This window comes from Opisthocomus hoazin, chromosome 1 (assembly GCF_030867145.1).
Source record: "Opisthocomus hoazin isolate bOpiHoa1 chromosome 1, bOpiHoa1.hap1, whole genome shotgun sequence".
Taxonomy (NCBI): domain Eukaryota; kingdom Metazoa; phylum Chordata; class Aves; order Opisthocomiformes; family Opisthocomidae; genus Opisthocomus; species Opisthocomus hoazin.
This window is the reverse complement of record NC_134414.1, coordinates 28,125,673-28,141,632: the sequence shown is the minus strand read 5'-3', so window position 1 is coordinate 28,141,632 and position 15,960 is coordinate 28,125,673. Positions and strand designations below refer to the sequence as shown.

Here is a 15,960-nt window from a genome sequence, read left to right as displayed (position 1 = left end):
GGAGGAGAAGCTGAGTTCTGAGCAGATCCCAATATGCACAAAGGCCCTGAAGCTGACACTGCCACGTGCACCACGTATGTGTTCAAAACCACTGGCAGCGGATCATAGAGAATCACAGGTTGGAAAAGACCTCTAAGATCATCAAGTCCAACCACCAAGCCAACACCACCATGCCTACTAAACCATATCCCAAAGTGCCACATCTACACGTTTATTAAACACCTCCAGGGATGGGGACTCCACCACCTCCCTGGGCAGCCTGTGCCAATGCCTGACCACTCTTTCAGTAAAGAAATGTTTCCTAATATCTAATCTAAACCTCCCCTGACGCAACTTGAGGCCACTGCCTTTCGTCCTATCGCTAGTTACCTGGGAGAAGAGACCAACACCTGCCTCACTACAACCTCCTTTCAGGCAGTTGTAGAGAGTGATAGGGTCCCCCCTCAGCCTCCTCTTCTCCAGACTAAACAGCCCCGGCTCCCTCAGCCGCTCCTCGTAAGTCTTGTTCTCTAGACCCCTCACCAGCCTCCTTGCCCTTCTCTGGACACACTCCAGCACCTCCATTTCCTTCTTGTAGTGAGGGGCCCAAAACTGAACACAGTACTCCAGGTGCGGCCTCACCAGTGCTGAGTACAGGGGGACAATCACCACCCTACTCCTGCTGGCCACACTGTTCCTGATACAAGCCAGGATGCCATTGGCCTTCTTGGCCACCTGGGCACACTGCTGGCTCATGTTCAGCCGGCTGTCAACCAACACCCCAAGGTCCTTGTCTGCCAGGCAGCTTTCCAGCCTCTCTTCCCCAAGCCTGTAGCACTGCATGGGGGTGTTGTGACCGAAGTGCAGGACCCAGCACTTGGCCATGTTGAACCTCATACAGTTGGCCTCAGCCCATCGATCCAGTCTTCCTGGTCCCTCTGCAGAGCCTTCCTACCCTCGAGCAGATTGACACTCCCGCCCAGCTTGGTATCATCTGCAAACTTAATGATGGAGCACTCAATCCCTTCATCCAGATCATTGATAAAGATGTTAAACAAGACTGGAACCAAAACTGAGCCCTGGGGAACACTACCTCTCACCGGCCGCCAGCTGGATTTAACTCTGTTCACCACCACTCTCTGCGCCCAGCCACTCCGCCAGTTCTTTATCCAGCGAAAAGAAGACCCATCCAAACCATGGGCAGCTAGTTTCTCCAGGAGGATGCTGTAGGGAACAGTGTCAAATGATGTACCACACTTCGGAGGGAGAGCACTGTCCTGTGATGGATATGCCCGGAGGCCCATAATGCTTGATTACCAAATCCAACCTGAATTTTATTACTATGAGGACAGGTTGAATGTTCTCTGCGAGCTCAGGGAGCGATGATCTGTGACATGAATAAGAAACCTTGTTTGCTAACTTGAACATGAGATGCAGTTTCTCAGGGCCTTGTCCAGCCACAGCATTGAATACCTGCAAGGACAAGGTCACAACCCGTCTGGACAACCAAGGTGCTGTCAGAGCAGCCTCTTGAGCAGTGTATCTCAATCTGAATACTCCAGACTCACGGCAGCAAACTGGACAGTCCAACTTCAACAACATTATTTGACCTGTTCAGCCGCATGAAATGTTTGACAGGGCACTTAATTAAAAGATCTACTGAGTCGATACTAGCAAATGACACTCAATTTTCTGCTATCTCATAAGGCAGTGTTTTACAACCCTATCTCCTCTCCCCAGCCTTCCCTTAACAACAGGATCCACCCTCACAACTTCACCATGTATTATTAAAGGGCTCATACATTTTTATTTCTCTCTTCAGTGCCTTTTTCCTTCTGGATAGCCCTTTGCAGCTGTTTTCTATAAAAACACAACAGTAGTTCTGTCCACACTTTAAGAAGCACTACTGTAAGTCTGGATAATTCTCTTCTTGCATGTTTATGCCAGAGTTCAGACTTCCTGAACATTAGGAGATATATGAAACTGTGGCTTCTGACTCAAAAGTCACTGAGATAGAGAGGGCAGTCATGGCTCAGCTCTGCTCCTTCAATCTTTCTGCAAATTTGCGTATCTTTTTGTATGCTATACTCCAGATGCATTTTAAAGATAAGGCCCCATCGTTTAGACACTTTTTGGTTTTGGAAAATGAGAAGTGACAGACAGTAGACCTGACAGCTTCCTGAAACTACTCTAGTTCCTCATCTCCCTGCTGAGAAGTCCGTTCATATCTGCATGATGCTGTCAGAGACATACAAGATCTTTGCACAAAAATGGGTTATCGAGTTTTAGACTCAACAAAGAAAATCCAAACAACATGGAACATTTCAGGTTATCATCATCAATATAACAGAGTGGATGTAGTCCATCATACACCACATCTGTGCAGTAACGAGAGACTGCATCTTAAAAGTAATCGCCTGGTTTTGCATATCCGTGTGATAAATTGCACTCTCCAATCTCTGGTAGCCTGAAGCCACTGCCTTCCGCTTTGGGGGGAGGAGGAGGGTCAGGAGAAGAGGAAGGGAGCGCTTTCCGCAACAGACTCTCAGGCAACACTGTAAATACTGACTTTCATGGACATGCTTTACTTCAAAGCACAGGGGCAAGCTGAATCAAGCAGTCTCCAGCCAAACACTACAACCACGTGCAGACACACCACCTTTTCATCCAATATATAAAGGGCACAGTATCCCTTACAACCAGAGCAGAAACCAGACCCCAAACAAGGATAAAAATGAGGAAAATGAAATAAAGTACAGTATGGATATAATTAGTTTAACTGCAAAGTGTTGCACAATGATTAGTCATACGCTATCTAACTTTTTATTCATCCTCCTGGAAATATTTCTTGGTAAGTACATTCTTTCTACACAGGTATTATTTACACCAAATCATGACTTTCATAGATCAGTGCTTTGTTACATCAGTCTCAAAATATGTGCAAAATAGCATGTATAAGTCACAGAGATCATTGGCATTTTCACTCTGCCCAACTTTTTCTTCTGAAAAAGCAGGATTTTCATTTGTATCTCCATTTAGAGGTAAAGAAAATTAATAAATGTCCCATCTAGGTACACATTGTTCTTGTAAATATTACTGCTTATCAGGCATTTCTGAAATAATCTTCACAACACATAGTAGTACTTAAAAGTATGAAAATTATGGTATTAAACGCATAAACAATGCAATAACTCCACAGCTGTACAGTAAGACATCCCAAAACAAGGAGGTTTGTCAAAATACACCGTGTTCCCCAGAAAGCAGAAAACCCCGGTGAAGAGCTGCATCGCTCCAGCACCCTCTGATGGCCTTCTGCAGCATGGTACTTTGTGTGCTCATTTAACAGCGTCATTTCTTTCAGCCTTAAGCTGACAAAGATTCCTTTATACAAAAACACACGAAAAGCAAAAGAAAACGCCACCCCACAACCCAGCCCTATTGATAGAAACTTGAGATATATAGCACAGTGCAGCTTAATATCAGAATACTCAGTACTGCCGGACCTGTCATGCGTTAGCCTCTCTTTGCAGATGGTCAAAATTGACCCGTCTGATTACATGGGCAAAATGTTATTTACCTGCCTTCTGTGTCTGATATTTCTAATAGACACCAATAACAAATGGCATCTCACGTGCAGCTCCCACCAACAGAAATGACAGCTCTGCAGAAAGAACAATTATTTTTACATAACATCTTTCACTGTGGTAACTGAGAACTGACAAGACACACATTACGTAGAACATCATCCACAAAAGAAAGTGCTCAAACCACATCTGGTCAAGCACGCAGATAAATAAAGTCCAGACGCCAGATACTAGGTGATTTAAATACAAACTCCATACACTGCATTCTGGTGTACAGCCAGATGGTGCAATTTCCAGCAGCCAAGGCCCTTAGCCCAGCCCTCCCGGCAGCTGCTTCCCAAAGCCGGCTCACAGCCTTGCAACAGCAGATGCGAAGCTGCAGTGGGGAGTGGAGAGGAAGATGGAGGGGAAGTGGCAGGGCTACGATGGAGGAGCAGGTGTGCTCCCGCGGCGCTGGGGGAGGTACGGGTGGTACGGGTGGTACGGGCTGCTTCCAAGAAAAGGCACCCAGGTGGTTATCGGGGCTGCCTTGGTCCTTTCTGGCCCCTCCGTGGGTGAGAACAGCAGAAAGCAGCCTGTGCCCGGCAGGGCAGCAGCAGGAGGCGAAGACCTGCTGCCTGGCCATCCTGCACTCCTTGAACCACCACTCAGGAAAAGCCACAGGCAAAAGAAAGGCAGGACCAAAGCAGGTTGCTACCACCAGCTGAATGCTCAACTAACTGCCTACTTTATCTACCTACAGCTAAACCCTAAAACCAACAGTGACCAGAATCCAGAGAACCAACAAAAGAGCTTTTCTTTGTTGACTGTAAGTTTAATGACAGGGAAAAATTTAGTCTCAGAAATGTCACCAGCTATTGCAAACCTGCTCCTACCACAGTCTCTTAACTTTGCACCTTTAAGCTCTGTACAGTTTTGTACTTGCTTAGTTTTGTTTCCACAGCATCCTGTCTGCTCACCTGAAATTCATGCCCACTATCTCACCACCCTTCCAGGCTCCGCTCTTCGCTTCTCTTCTTCCCCGCACGCAGCTTCACACGATTCTCTCCTAATATTTCTGTGTTTATCGACTTTAAGATGGTGCTAAGAACTGATGGCCAGATAATAATCTCCAGACCACTCTTGCCAACCACATTTGTAGTACTATTTCTCAGAAAGCATTACTACCCCATTTCAAATATTTACACACATGCTTCTGCTTTGGGTAATTTATATTTTACCACTTAACAGGGATGGAGAAATCAGTTTGATTCGGAATGTCAAGATGTAAATTATTAGAGTCAAATATTTATTGCACAGAACAAACCAGGAACTATCTGATGAAATCTGTGGAGTTCATTTGAGGTCGGTCACTCACCAGTCCAGAAGCCAGACGTGGACCCAAACTGAATCCACATCCCTAAACCTCAAAACTGAAAAAAAGCAATTGAGCATTTGCAATGCATGATGTTATCATCCCTTTTCAGGAGTTACTAGTTTGAGTTATTTTCAGGCATTTATATTCTTGCTTTATACTAGTTTCTGCTGGCAAAGATTTTTTTCTCTTTAGCTGTTTTGTTATTTCAACACAAATTTACCGCTGCGTTTTTTCTGTGTTTAAAAGGTCTGGTTCCAAACAGTAAATGGTAGAAGTTACTTCCTTTAAGACTTGGCTGTTCATTAGATGGCTGGTTAGGGCTGCAGGAGCCTGTTCAGTAACAGGTTACTGACGCAACTAAGTTCCTCTGCCTAGCAACCCTCAGGGTGGGGTTCAAAACAGCAACTGCACCAGTCACATTTTGCAATGAAAAGTGAGGGAAAAAGAAAAAGAGATGCAGAGTGGGGAGTGCAGAGGGAAATACCATTCTTCTTCATGATAAATGTAACTTACTAAGTAAAGAATGTAACAAACAACACAGAAGAAAGAATCAAAGCCAGCTAAAATATTTCCCACTCAAAGTTGTAATTAATTCTGAGACCAGAAGATGATAATGATTGTTAAGAGAAATAATTCATGCAGAGAACACATCAATCCCTGCAGAGGATCATGTAAATACTTTGCTATTCTGGCACTAACGTTCCCTTTCCACTGAATACTGAAACAATCTTAACTTCTAAAAAATTCTTGCCAAAAAAAAGTTACTGGTAAAATAGCTGGATGTTTTGAACACTTACAGAGAAAGGTTCAGTATTAGTATCTTTACATTGAGATGTTAAATTGAAAAAAAGTGAAGGTAAACATTAAAATTACTGTTGACTGAGTTTCAGCAATAATATTAACTTTATTAATTTCATTTACTAAGTTTGTGCTGGTTAAAAGTAGGCAAAATTACACCATAAAATACATTATTTTGGAGATCTACAAATAAATATTCCATGAAAGAATCAAGGGAACCAGTACTTCAAACATCAGTGAATGAGGAAAAAACCCACGAAACTATTTGGTCATGTATCACTTTATTGTTCCTAAAAACTATTCCATGTAGTGATTTCCTAACCCTCCGCAATTTGCAAGTGTTTCCCTTCCCGTGCTTGCCCAGAAACTGATTAAGTATCACAGTGAGAATAAGCCTAGCTGAGGAAGTTATCCATTTATATTCAGATAGACCTTGTACTTTTCATTTTTTCACGTATTTAATGCAGAGGGGAGAAACTACCTCCCAGGCAGCAGGGATGCACTCAGCCAGTCCATGGAGTGCAATGCTGTGCCAGGAACACCTGCGCTTGCCTCAGACCAGCTATAGCTGTGCAGCACAACTTAAAGCTTCGGGTTCGGGTGCTGGAAGGAATCATAGAATCATTAGCGCTGGAAAAGACCTCTAAGATCATCAAGTCCAACCATCAACCCAAGAACACCAGGCCTGCTAAACCATGTCGCAAAGTGCAGTATCTACACATTTTTTAAACACCTTCAGGGATGGTGACTCCACCACCTCCCTGGGCAGCCTGTTCCAATGCCTGACCACTCTTTCAGTAAAGAAATGTTTCCTAATATCCCATCTAAGCCTCCCCTGATGCAACTTGAGGTCATTGCCTTTCATCCTGTCGCTAGTTACCTGGGAGAAGAGACCAACACCCGCCTCACTACAACCTCCTTTCAGGCAGTTGTAGAGAGCAATAAAGTCCCCCCTCAGCCTCCTCTTCTCCAGACTAAACAGCCCCAGCTCCCTCAGCTGCTCTATCAGTTGCCTGCATCTACCCAACAAACTGCACTTCTCATTTGGTTTCATCTGGCCAGGCCCGGGCAGTCTGCAGATCTGAATTGGTGCAAACAGCTCAGAACGGCAGCATCAGCATTTCTGCACCACAGCACAGCACACGTCGTACATGCACCTCTGGTCCTCAGGCTTTTTTCTCCTTATGCTCTCAAAGACAACTAGTATTAGTCTTTATCTATATTTCAGCTCTTATCCCAACATACTGGTCTCCTATAGAGGAGCCTTTTCTGTTAACTACGCTGCTTTACACAGTAATGCACTAAATGCATTTACTAGATGAAGAGTCCGAGACGCATCTTTTATGCTATGAAACGGATTGATAAACCTATCTGTAGTTGGAAGGCACTGTTCTCTGATGTGTTACCATACAATCCCTAGAGCTCAACTTGGCAGATTGTTTCTTATCAAAAATACATAAGGTCACGTGTTTCTTTCACATTTACCTAATTTGTGACAAAATGTTCACCTTACCAATTGACTGTACACCCATATGACCCAATTACTATTAGCAAAGGCACTTTGCTAATAAACATTCCGTGGTCCTAAAAACATTTACTTAATTCACTGATAGAAAAGAAGATAAAGTGATACAAAATAAAAAATTGTAAGTGAAGGCTGGAATCAACCTTGTTTGCCAGCAGGGTGATAGCACATGGATTATTGCCTCCCACCGTGGTCACTGATAGCTCTATGCTCGCTCTCTGGAGAGCTCCACGTTTATGAAAACCTTGAAAATTAGTATCAATAAATGCCATCCCATTCTAGTTTTAAGCTCTCATGCCTCTGGCTATTTTACAAGAACTTTTCAAATCACAACAGTTCTACATAAATTTCACCTCAAAACTGACCGTCAGTCTTGAATAACTTCTATTTGCCAAGGATTTCAACAGTGGAAAGGACATAAGGAGATGGTATTTTTAAAAGGCCCTAACATCTCAGACAGAGGATTAAAAATACCCAAACAAACCACAGGCAAAAACCCACCAACTCTCCCTCTACTACACACTAACTTTTTTTGGGAAGACTTGAGCACGGCCAACACAAGAGAGCTGGCAGGACAGAGCAGGATGTCAGATGAAGGGAACTCATTTTCCAGCATCAGCAGTGATTTGCTCCTGGTGAAAGTGCTCACGCAACCACGGCCTTGTTGAGAGTCAAAATAATAAAGGGAGAACACTTTATTGCTTAACAGGTAAGGAGTTTTCTACAGATGACTAAAAAGGAAGGCAAATGGTGGTGAGGTGCTGCACTTCCAACCAGCACAACAGTGCTGCATTCTCAGAAGAGTTCTGCGGCTTGCTGTCCTACTGCAAGCATCTCTAATGGTGCGTCAAGTGTTGGTTTGGTGACTACAGCAAGAGTGGAGGTCCGTTTGAACAAAAATCTGAAAAATAATCCTCTTCTAAAAAACCTCGAATTTTCAGTTGGGGCCAAAAATCTGGTATTTATTTTACTAGGCTTCTGTGACGTGGCTGGCTGCAATAGTTTTCAGATAGGAACTACTACTTTTGTTTTGTTAGTTTTAATTAAATTTGATCTCTAAACTGGCATTTCATTAAATAGTGTTCCTTCTTCTGATCTCCCTCCCCACTCTGTTTTGATTAATCAGATACGCAGGCATCTTCAGTGACCCAGACATTGCAATTTTCAGTAAATAAACTCTGGATTAAACTCTTATGCAATCTGTACAAAGCACCCGAACAAGATGTAGACCAGAACTTTTCCAGCTTTTCTTGCATGCTTGAGCAGGAAGAACTATTTGAAGGATGGTATCAAAAATGGTAGAACAGAAATCTATTTTCTAGACACCCTTTTCCTATGATGATCTGCACGAATTTTTTTCCCCAGCTAAGTAGCTTAAGGAAAAAACCAAACAAAACACCCAATGCAGCCAGTACCTTCCCTTCATGTTATAAAATTAGCCATCTCTTTAATTTAGTTTAAATTTCCTTTGTCTAATTAATAGGCAAATTAGGTAGTACAGCATTACTTTTTTTCTATCTCAAGTAATTCTTAATTATTTCAGATAAAAAAAGAGTAGAAATTGAATAATAAATCTAAATAACAACCAGGCAAGGCCTCCCCTTGACTTACAGTTGACTTATCCGTCTGTTATGCCTTTATACATAAAGGCCTTCCGAGTCAATAATTAAGAAGAAAGACTAACAGAAGCAGCATGTAAGTAGCTTTTTTAGTTAGGAATACCAATCAGTTTGCTGCCCGCTTACTTATTAAAATATTTAATGCCAAAAAAAAGACAAAAAAGAAATATCAATCCCAATGTGAAGTGAAAAATTCAACCTACTAGAGACAAGGTTTCTGAATATGAGTAATCTGCCAAAAAAACCCCAAAACCAAACTCCAGGGGCTCAAACTTGATAATAATAGTGTTCTGAATAATACCTTTAGCGTCTGCACTTTCTCGCTGTCATATATATGATAATCTCAAAAGCAGAATCGGAATCAGAATCATGAAGTCTTCTGAAACAATAGACAAATTTAAAAAAACCTTCAGTTGCAAAATTCTGTTAAAGATTACTTCATTTAGGAAAACCAAGCAATCCAGAAAGCGTCTTTAGGGATGCCTTTACACTTGCAATCAATATTGCTTTCTTCAGTCGTACAATAAACCACTGTTAATCATGCTGCCAACGAACTGCTTCAGAACTAAGCAGAGAACACTTTATTCAAAAGTTACGCTAACAAGACAAGATGAACATCTATCTCTACTAAATATCCTTTTCTCAAAAGTCTTAATAGTGAGCAGACCCCTTGAGGCGTTCCTCTTCTCCACTGTGCTCGGAGGAAGATCCAGATCTGTTAGCCTCTGACACTGAAGCCCCTGACAAATGTCTATCACTCTATTAAACAGGTGGAAAAATTACATAACACAGTTCCAAGTTCTGAGAGAGAAATAGCTGAGAATATCTGTGCTTTGCAATACTCAGCACTGTCTGCTTTTCTGCAAGAAACCACTCCTAAAGAAATAATGTAAGCAAATACTAACAAATGCATACAACTTACAGGTTAATGGTCTCCTGTACGCAAATCACAGATAGTAACATATATGGAATTAATTTACTGACGCTTAGCAAGCTATATGGGAAATCAAGCATACAAAAACATAATGTAAATTCCATGAAAATGTAACAGAAAAACAGCAAATACCAGGCAGCCAAAATACATGCTTAACCCTTCACTAATCTATCAAAAAAAAGGTACCCCTTTGCCTTTGTTGGAGGCATGTGCACATAAACCGACAGGCTTTGACGCTACCATTTTTTCCAAGATGTTACTTCAAAATTTCTGAAAAGCTAATTAAAGAAAATAACTGTGTCTGTAGTGTTTATGCAATAACACAACTTTTCTTCGCTGTGTATAATTTTATAACACAATCTTAACTGACCAGTAGACCTCAAAACCCAACCCACGCCAGCTCCACTCAGCAGAGCTTCACAACATAGTGTATTACCCATCACAGAAAGTGCTCCTCTGCTGCCAGTGCCGCAACCCTGGCTCGGTGCAGCACCCAAGGAACTGCCGAGTCCAACGTCTAGAAGGAAGCCTTCGCAGCCCTCCGACTTTCACTTCAAAGGGACTAATAGGAAGGCAAGGACCAGACAACTGCTGCCAGTCATTCAAGAGTCTCCCATTAATGATGGAGACACGCTTAAAGAGAAGTGTTTTTCAATTTTGAGGTTAATTACAGTTATTAGCTTTTGATCTGTATCATTTTCAGTTCTATTTTAACTGCCCAGCTAGAACGCCCCTCTCCCAAAAATAAACTTCACAAGTTTTTCTCAAAGGTACATTTATCAAATTCACGTTCCCCAATGACATGTATATCCGAGACCTCCAATGTACTGGAAAATTCTACGCTTTTTTTGCAATTAATAAGGCTGCTTTCTAATATCTGATGTAATGTTCACTGAAGAATGCAGGAAGAAACGCAAGCATTCCACCAAGCAACTGCATCAAGATATTTTTGAAGAAGACACCATATGACACCAATATGACTATTACATATGCACAGATCATTGCTTCAGACACAATACAAAGCCTCTTCCCATTCAGGATGAATTCATTGTTTAAGCATCGTGCATATCATACCAGTATGAAAAACACAGAGGTTTTGAATACAGTTTCTTCTACACAGACCATGGCTGTATAAAACCATCAATGTATAAAACACCAACGTGAGTTTTACATTTGATTCAGTTCTAGGATGGACAAAAATCAAGTCTGAAAACCTCATCTTTAAGTATGTCTATCTGTGGGAAATAGGAATATTTAGGCATACTACAAACCAGCTGACAAAAATGCTGATCACTTTTATACATATCTAGTACCTCTACGATCCTCTACATGTACAATGTTTAAGAAAGACAACCCCTTTCCTTTTCCTCTTGGATTGCCTGTCTTGATTCATTTATAATCATTAGGGGCAGTTTGCCAATTTTTAAGCCAAAAAATGCGCAGGAAGCCTGTGCAGCTTTAGAAGTTAGTGAAGGAAATCAAGTGCCTCATCATGTAATACAAACCTAAACTTTTTGTTACGTGCTGTATGCTACTCCCTACTTACTCTAGACAGTAAATTAACTGAAATTGAACCTGATGTTGATATTTGCCATCCTTCTTTAAGGCATCTCTCAGTTCTGTCCCTTGATATTTGCCGTCACTATTTCACAGTAACTGTTGAATTAGTTTCCATTTGTTCTGATTCGTCCTTTTTAAAGTTCTAAATATATGGTCATACTGTGGTTATAATTTAACTTACTCTAGAGAACATGAAGAGATGTTTGTTTTAAAGGGGCATTTACTATAAGATGGTTTGCAACCTTGAGGCATTAAAAGAGTGAAAAAAAATATTTTAAATGAAGCACACAATATTTATACAGAGATTGCTTCATATCAGTCAACTTTTTTCCCCTAAATAATTTAATGCAGCTCACAAGCAGAAAAAATAACACCCCCAACCTCAGGATTGTTGTATGCGAGCCAACTGCATGTATTTTATTTATTTTAATGGAGCTAATTAAAAATGAAAAATAGCTCTTGCTACTGGGATTGCTAAAAAGGAAATTATGACAAGTAAAGTTTGCTACAGGGCAGCTGGACTGTATTTAGAACTATTGTGTATGTTCACTGATTTCCATCATTCATTTATAAATGACACATTTATTAAGTAAAACTGTTTATAAAGGCATGAGGCCTGCAGTTCTTTGCTCTAGGAGATCTGCAATGTTTATCCCAGAAAATAGCTTTCCATTACTTTACTCAGGGATATCTTCGCAACAGCAGTCAGATTTTTAACCGTTCTGAAAAAGCGCGTCTTTAAGATTTATCAGGACACTTTTAAGTACGGTTTCTTAATTCAGGATGGCCTAGGACACCTTACTAAACTACTTCTAAACCAAATCTTAAAAATTAAATTAAGAGCTATTTTGAGTGACTAAAACCAGGAGGAGGCAAGCACACAGGCACAAGGTTACAACTTGTGTTACTGAACCTTATGACACAGTTTTGTTTCTGTTACATTTTTAAGAAATACAGTAATACATGCAGCCTGGCCAAATACATCCCATGCTAAAAGTCTTCCTTTTTTTAACTTCATGGTTTATGCTTGAATTCTCAATCTTAGCACTGCAGTAACTGTATACTTGTGTGTTCTTGCACACATAAGCCACTGGTACTTTGCTTAAAGTTCATGCAAAAACCTGTCACACTGTATGCTAATGTGTTTCTCTGAGGTTTTTTTGAAGTAAAGAGCATGCATGAATATCAAAGAGCACACTGTAAATGATCGTTTCTAATCTTAGACTAGTATCAATTATTCACTAGCTCGTTCTTCTTGTGCTTTATCATATAGACTTCACCATGGCAACACTATTCTTCACTTCCTAGCCTTAATCAGTGAATCTGTAAACTAATATTAGATTTAGCTGTTGGATTACTTGATATTCTACTTACTACATCATGAACGTAGACATATCTCTCTTATTACACCATGAACCATACACAGTTTCCAGGACATCAGTAAACTTCTGTTTGCTTTGCAATACTGAGATGGTAATTTTCTAAGAACTAGCTAGTTCCTCTTTTACTGCTAAGTATAAATATGTATCTTTGAATTACCACCAGCAAAATTCAGACTGGAATTTAATGTCTGGATGCAATACCTGTCCTACGGTCCTTACACAAATTGGGAAATGGTCCGCCTTTCAAGAATTATAAATTTTACAATCACTACTAAGCTTTAGAACTACATCACTTGTTTTCAGCAAGCACCTTAACTAAAATATGTCTTCATATCTAACAGTCTTCTTGGTATTCTACAATTTACAGAAGATACAACTTATATTTCAATGTTTTCTTTCTCCTTTTGCATAATTTCTGGCATTGTTACACATATCATTTTCCATCTTCCTAAAATAATCTTTTTCTCACAGCTTTGGGCCCAGCTATTTGTCCTTTCCAGTGAGTTTCTTCTTTCTAATTTCTCTTCTAATTTGCATTTTCTTCACCCTTTTCCTATGTTTCTCCAATACTCTTGATCCTCTTAATTCTCACCTTCCTTTTGTTGTTCCATCACACAATCATACTTCCTTTGCCCTCAGATTTATGAGGATTGTTTCTATATATGATCAGGACAAAAGAGACATCTTGAACACCTTAATGCTGCACTGTTCCTTCCATCAACTTGTTAACCAGAACAGCAAACATCTCCTGTTTGCCCCACTCTTACACTAGCTTTTTCACAAAGGTGTTCAACTTGTGATATCGTTGCTGTAGTCTCTAGGGAGCACTGATTCAAGTTGTGCTTTTGAGCATATCATTAATTATCATCCTGGCAGCAATTTCTAAAGTTTCTTTAATATGTAAAGATCTAACTATAATATTACCAGCACAGAAACAGTAATACACACAGAGAGCTTGTGGCCCTTCCCATTAAGTCCTTAATACTGTTCCCTCATCACTCCTTGTTAAAATGATGAACTGTGTGATATTTCCCGTAAACATTAATTATCTCCACTACAGTTAAAAGGAAAAAAAGGCAGAATTCACTTTTCTGAGGGAGCTGTCATACCACAAAAACTCAAAAAAATCAGACATTTCAGTCTTGCAGCAGGATGGATATTGCCTAGAGAGAAAAACTGTTAGTGGTTTGTGCTTGGTGGAGACCCCACTGTCCTTTCTAGATCTGCAAGCCATGGTAAGCATTCCCTTCAGGTCTGGTATGATCATCAGTGGACGCCTACTGCCTCTTGAAAGCAGAAATTATCAGCCTTGTACTGAGCGGGTACCAGTTGTCCTGTGACAGAGCTGAGCAAGTCACAGTGGTTTCCTTGTGCCGCTCTTTCCACCAAGATCTTCACTTGTGGAGTCCCACAGGGATCCACCGTCTTCTCCTCCAGCTCAATATGCATGAAGATAATAGGATAAACTGTGAAGCAAATTGCATCAGAAGTTTATTCATATTTTCACAGCCTCACAGTTGTCAAGGAATATGTCCAAGAACACAAGAGAAGAAGCTTAGCTGACTGAAGCTACCTCCTCCAGGCAAAGAGATGATACCCACAGATCAGTGTCAAGGCGCTGTGCGCTACCTCTTCACCCCTTCCTAGAGGGTCAGCTGGCTGTGCTTAAGGCTAGCTCTGCCATGCTGCCAGAGAGCTGTGAGAAGAGCTGTGTGGGAAAGAGCTATGAAAAGCCATGTTGGAGGTTTCCCTATTTTGCCTGGAAGCTATGCTGAAGCTCAGAGTCTTGCCCTTGGTCCCTGCCTGAGCCACGCTCCCAGATATGCTTGTGCCTGGCCACATGCACTGACAAGCAGACTTGACCTTGGACTTGCTTCATGACTACAGGTCTGTCTGGCAAACAGGGCTGTTGGCTGTCCCTGGGTACTGTCACCAGACTGCTCCACTCTTCTTGTTTGGGTACTGTCAGACTACGCTCTTTGTTGTCACCCTTGGCTGTTGGCAGTTTCCTTTGCAGAGCAGCCTTGTCCTGCTGCTCCCTGACAACTGGGCTCAGACACAGAAAAACATTAAGCTCCCAGTAAGGGATGATGTTAATCTTCTGCCTACAAAAGCCGTAGCCTCAAATAGCGCTGAAAAATGGATGTAGTTACATTTTTAAAAATACTTTTTCCCATCCATTGATGACAGGGTCACCACACCTCCATATTGTGTTTGGAGTCAGCCCCAGTGATGCACACACTCACAATACACACAGTTAACCATAATTCTCCATATGCAGATATAAAACTACCAGCCTCCAGTACACTGCACTTCTGTAAGACAAGGGAAGCTGCTCCACCACTATGCTTGCAATTCAGTTCAGCTGAACGCATTGCAACTCCTCCTGCTTCAGCTTCTTGGCTGCTGCTCAAACACTGGCTAAGTCCCTAACTTTCAGTGATGTCCTCAGAGCTCACTAAGGAACTGCACGATCCTGACCGCCTTCCACACACAATGCAAAACTTATGCTCTTGATTCAATATCTTCATTGATACACTAGACAGTCCATACACCAAATGACCTCAGGAGCCAATTCTTACCCCTCAACACATAAACCATACAATTCGCACTATGCAGAAACATAGATTACAACCCCAGTAATGATGTGTAGTACTCTTAGATAGCAGTACAATTTGCAATTATTTCAACAAGGACAAAAAAAAAAACATTCCTTTGTTATGACTACAGCAGTTTGAAGAGATGGTCTCGCAGCCAGCCAAGCTCACCTGGCAAACAGATCGCACAAAGCCAATCACTGCAACAGGGGCTACTGCAGCCTGCTCTAGAGGCTACTGCATTAACCCCAACGCCTTGCAGCCATTACAGTGCCCATCAGAGAGGCTTCACAAGTGGTATCAGAGGAGAAAAAGTATCATATACTAACGTGGGGATGTCTCCTACGACACTTCTGTCAAAATACTGCTGGAAGTTTATCAACAGAACTAAATTATCATAGAATCATAGAATTATAGGTTGGAAAAGACCTCTAAGATCATCAAGTCCAACCGTCAACCCAACACCACCATGGCTGCTAAACCATGTCCCGAAGTGCCACATCTACACGTTTTTTGAACAACTCCAGGGATGGGGACTCAACCACTGCCCTGGGCAGCCTGTTCCAATGTCTGACCACTCTTTCAGTAAAGAAATTTTTCCTAATATCCAATCTAAATCTCCCCT

General features: G+C 41.4%; 2 protein-coding genes across 5 annotated transcripts in view; both read right to left on the bottom strand.

Moving 5' to 3' along the window:
• FRY (FRY microtubule binding protein) overlaps positions 1 to 15,960 on the bottom strand; it is a 257,840-nt gene that overhangs the window by 225,808 nt on the left and 16,072 nt on the right. The window lies entirely within an intron of this gene.
• RXFP2 (relaxin family peptide receptor 2) overlaps positions 9,514 to 15,960 on the bottom strand; it is a 70,066-nt gene continuing 63,619 nt past the window's right edge. Inside the window, 1 exon segment of the mRNA XM_075418514.1 lies at positions 9,514 to 9,621. Within this exon segment, the coding sequence (XP_075274629.1) occupies positions 9,514 to 9,621 (108 nt within the window).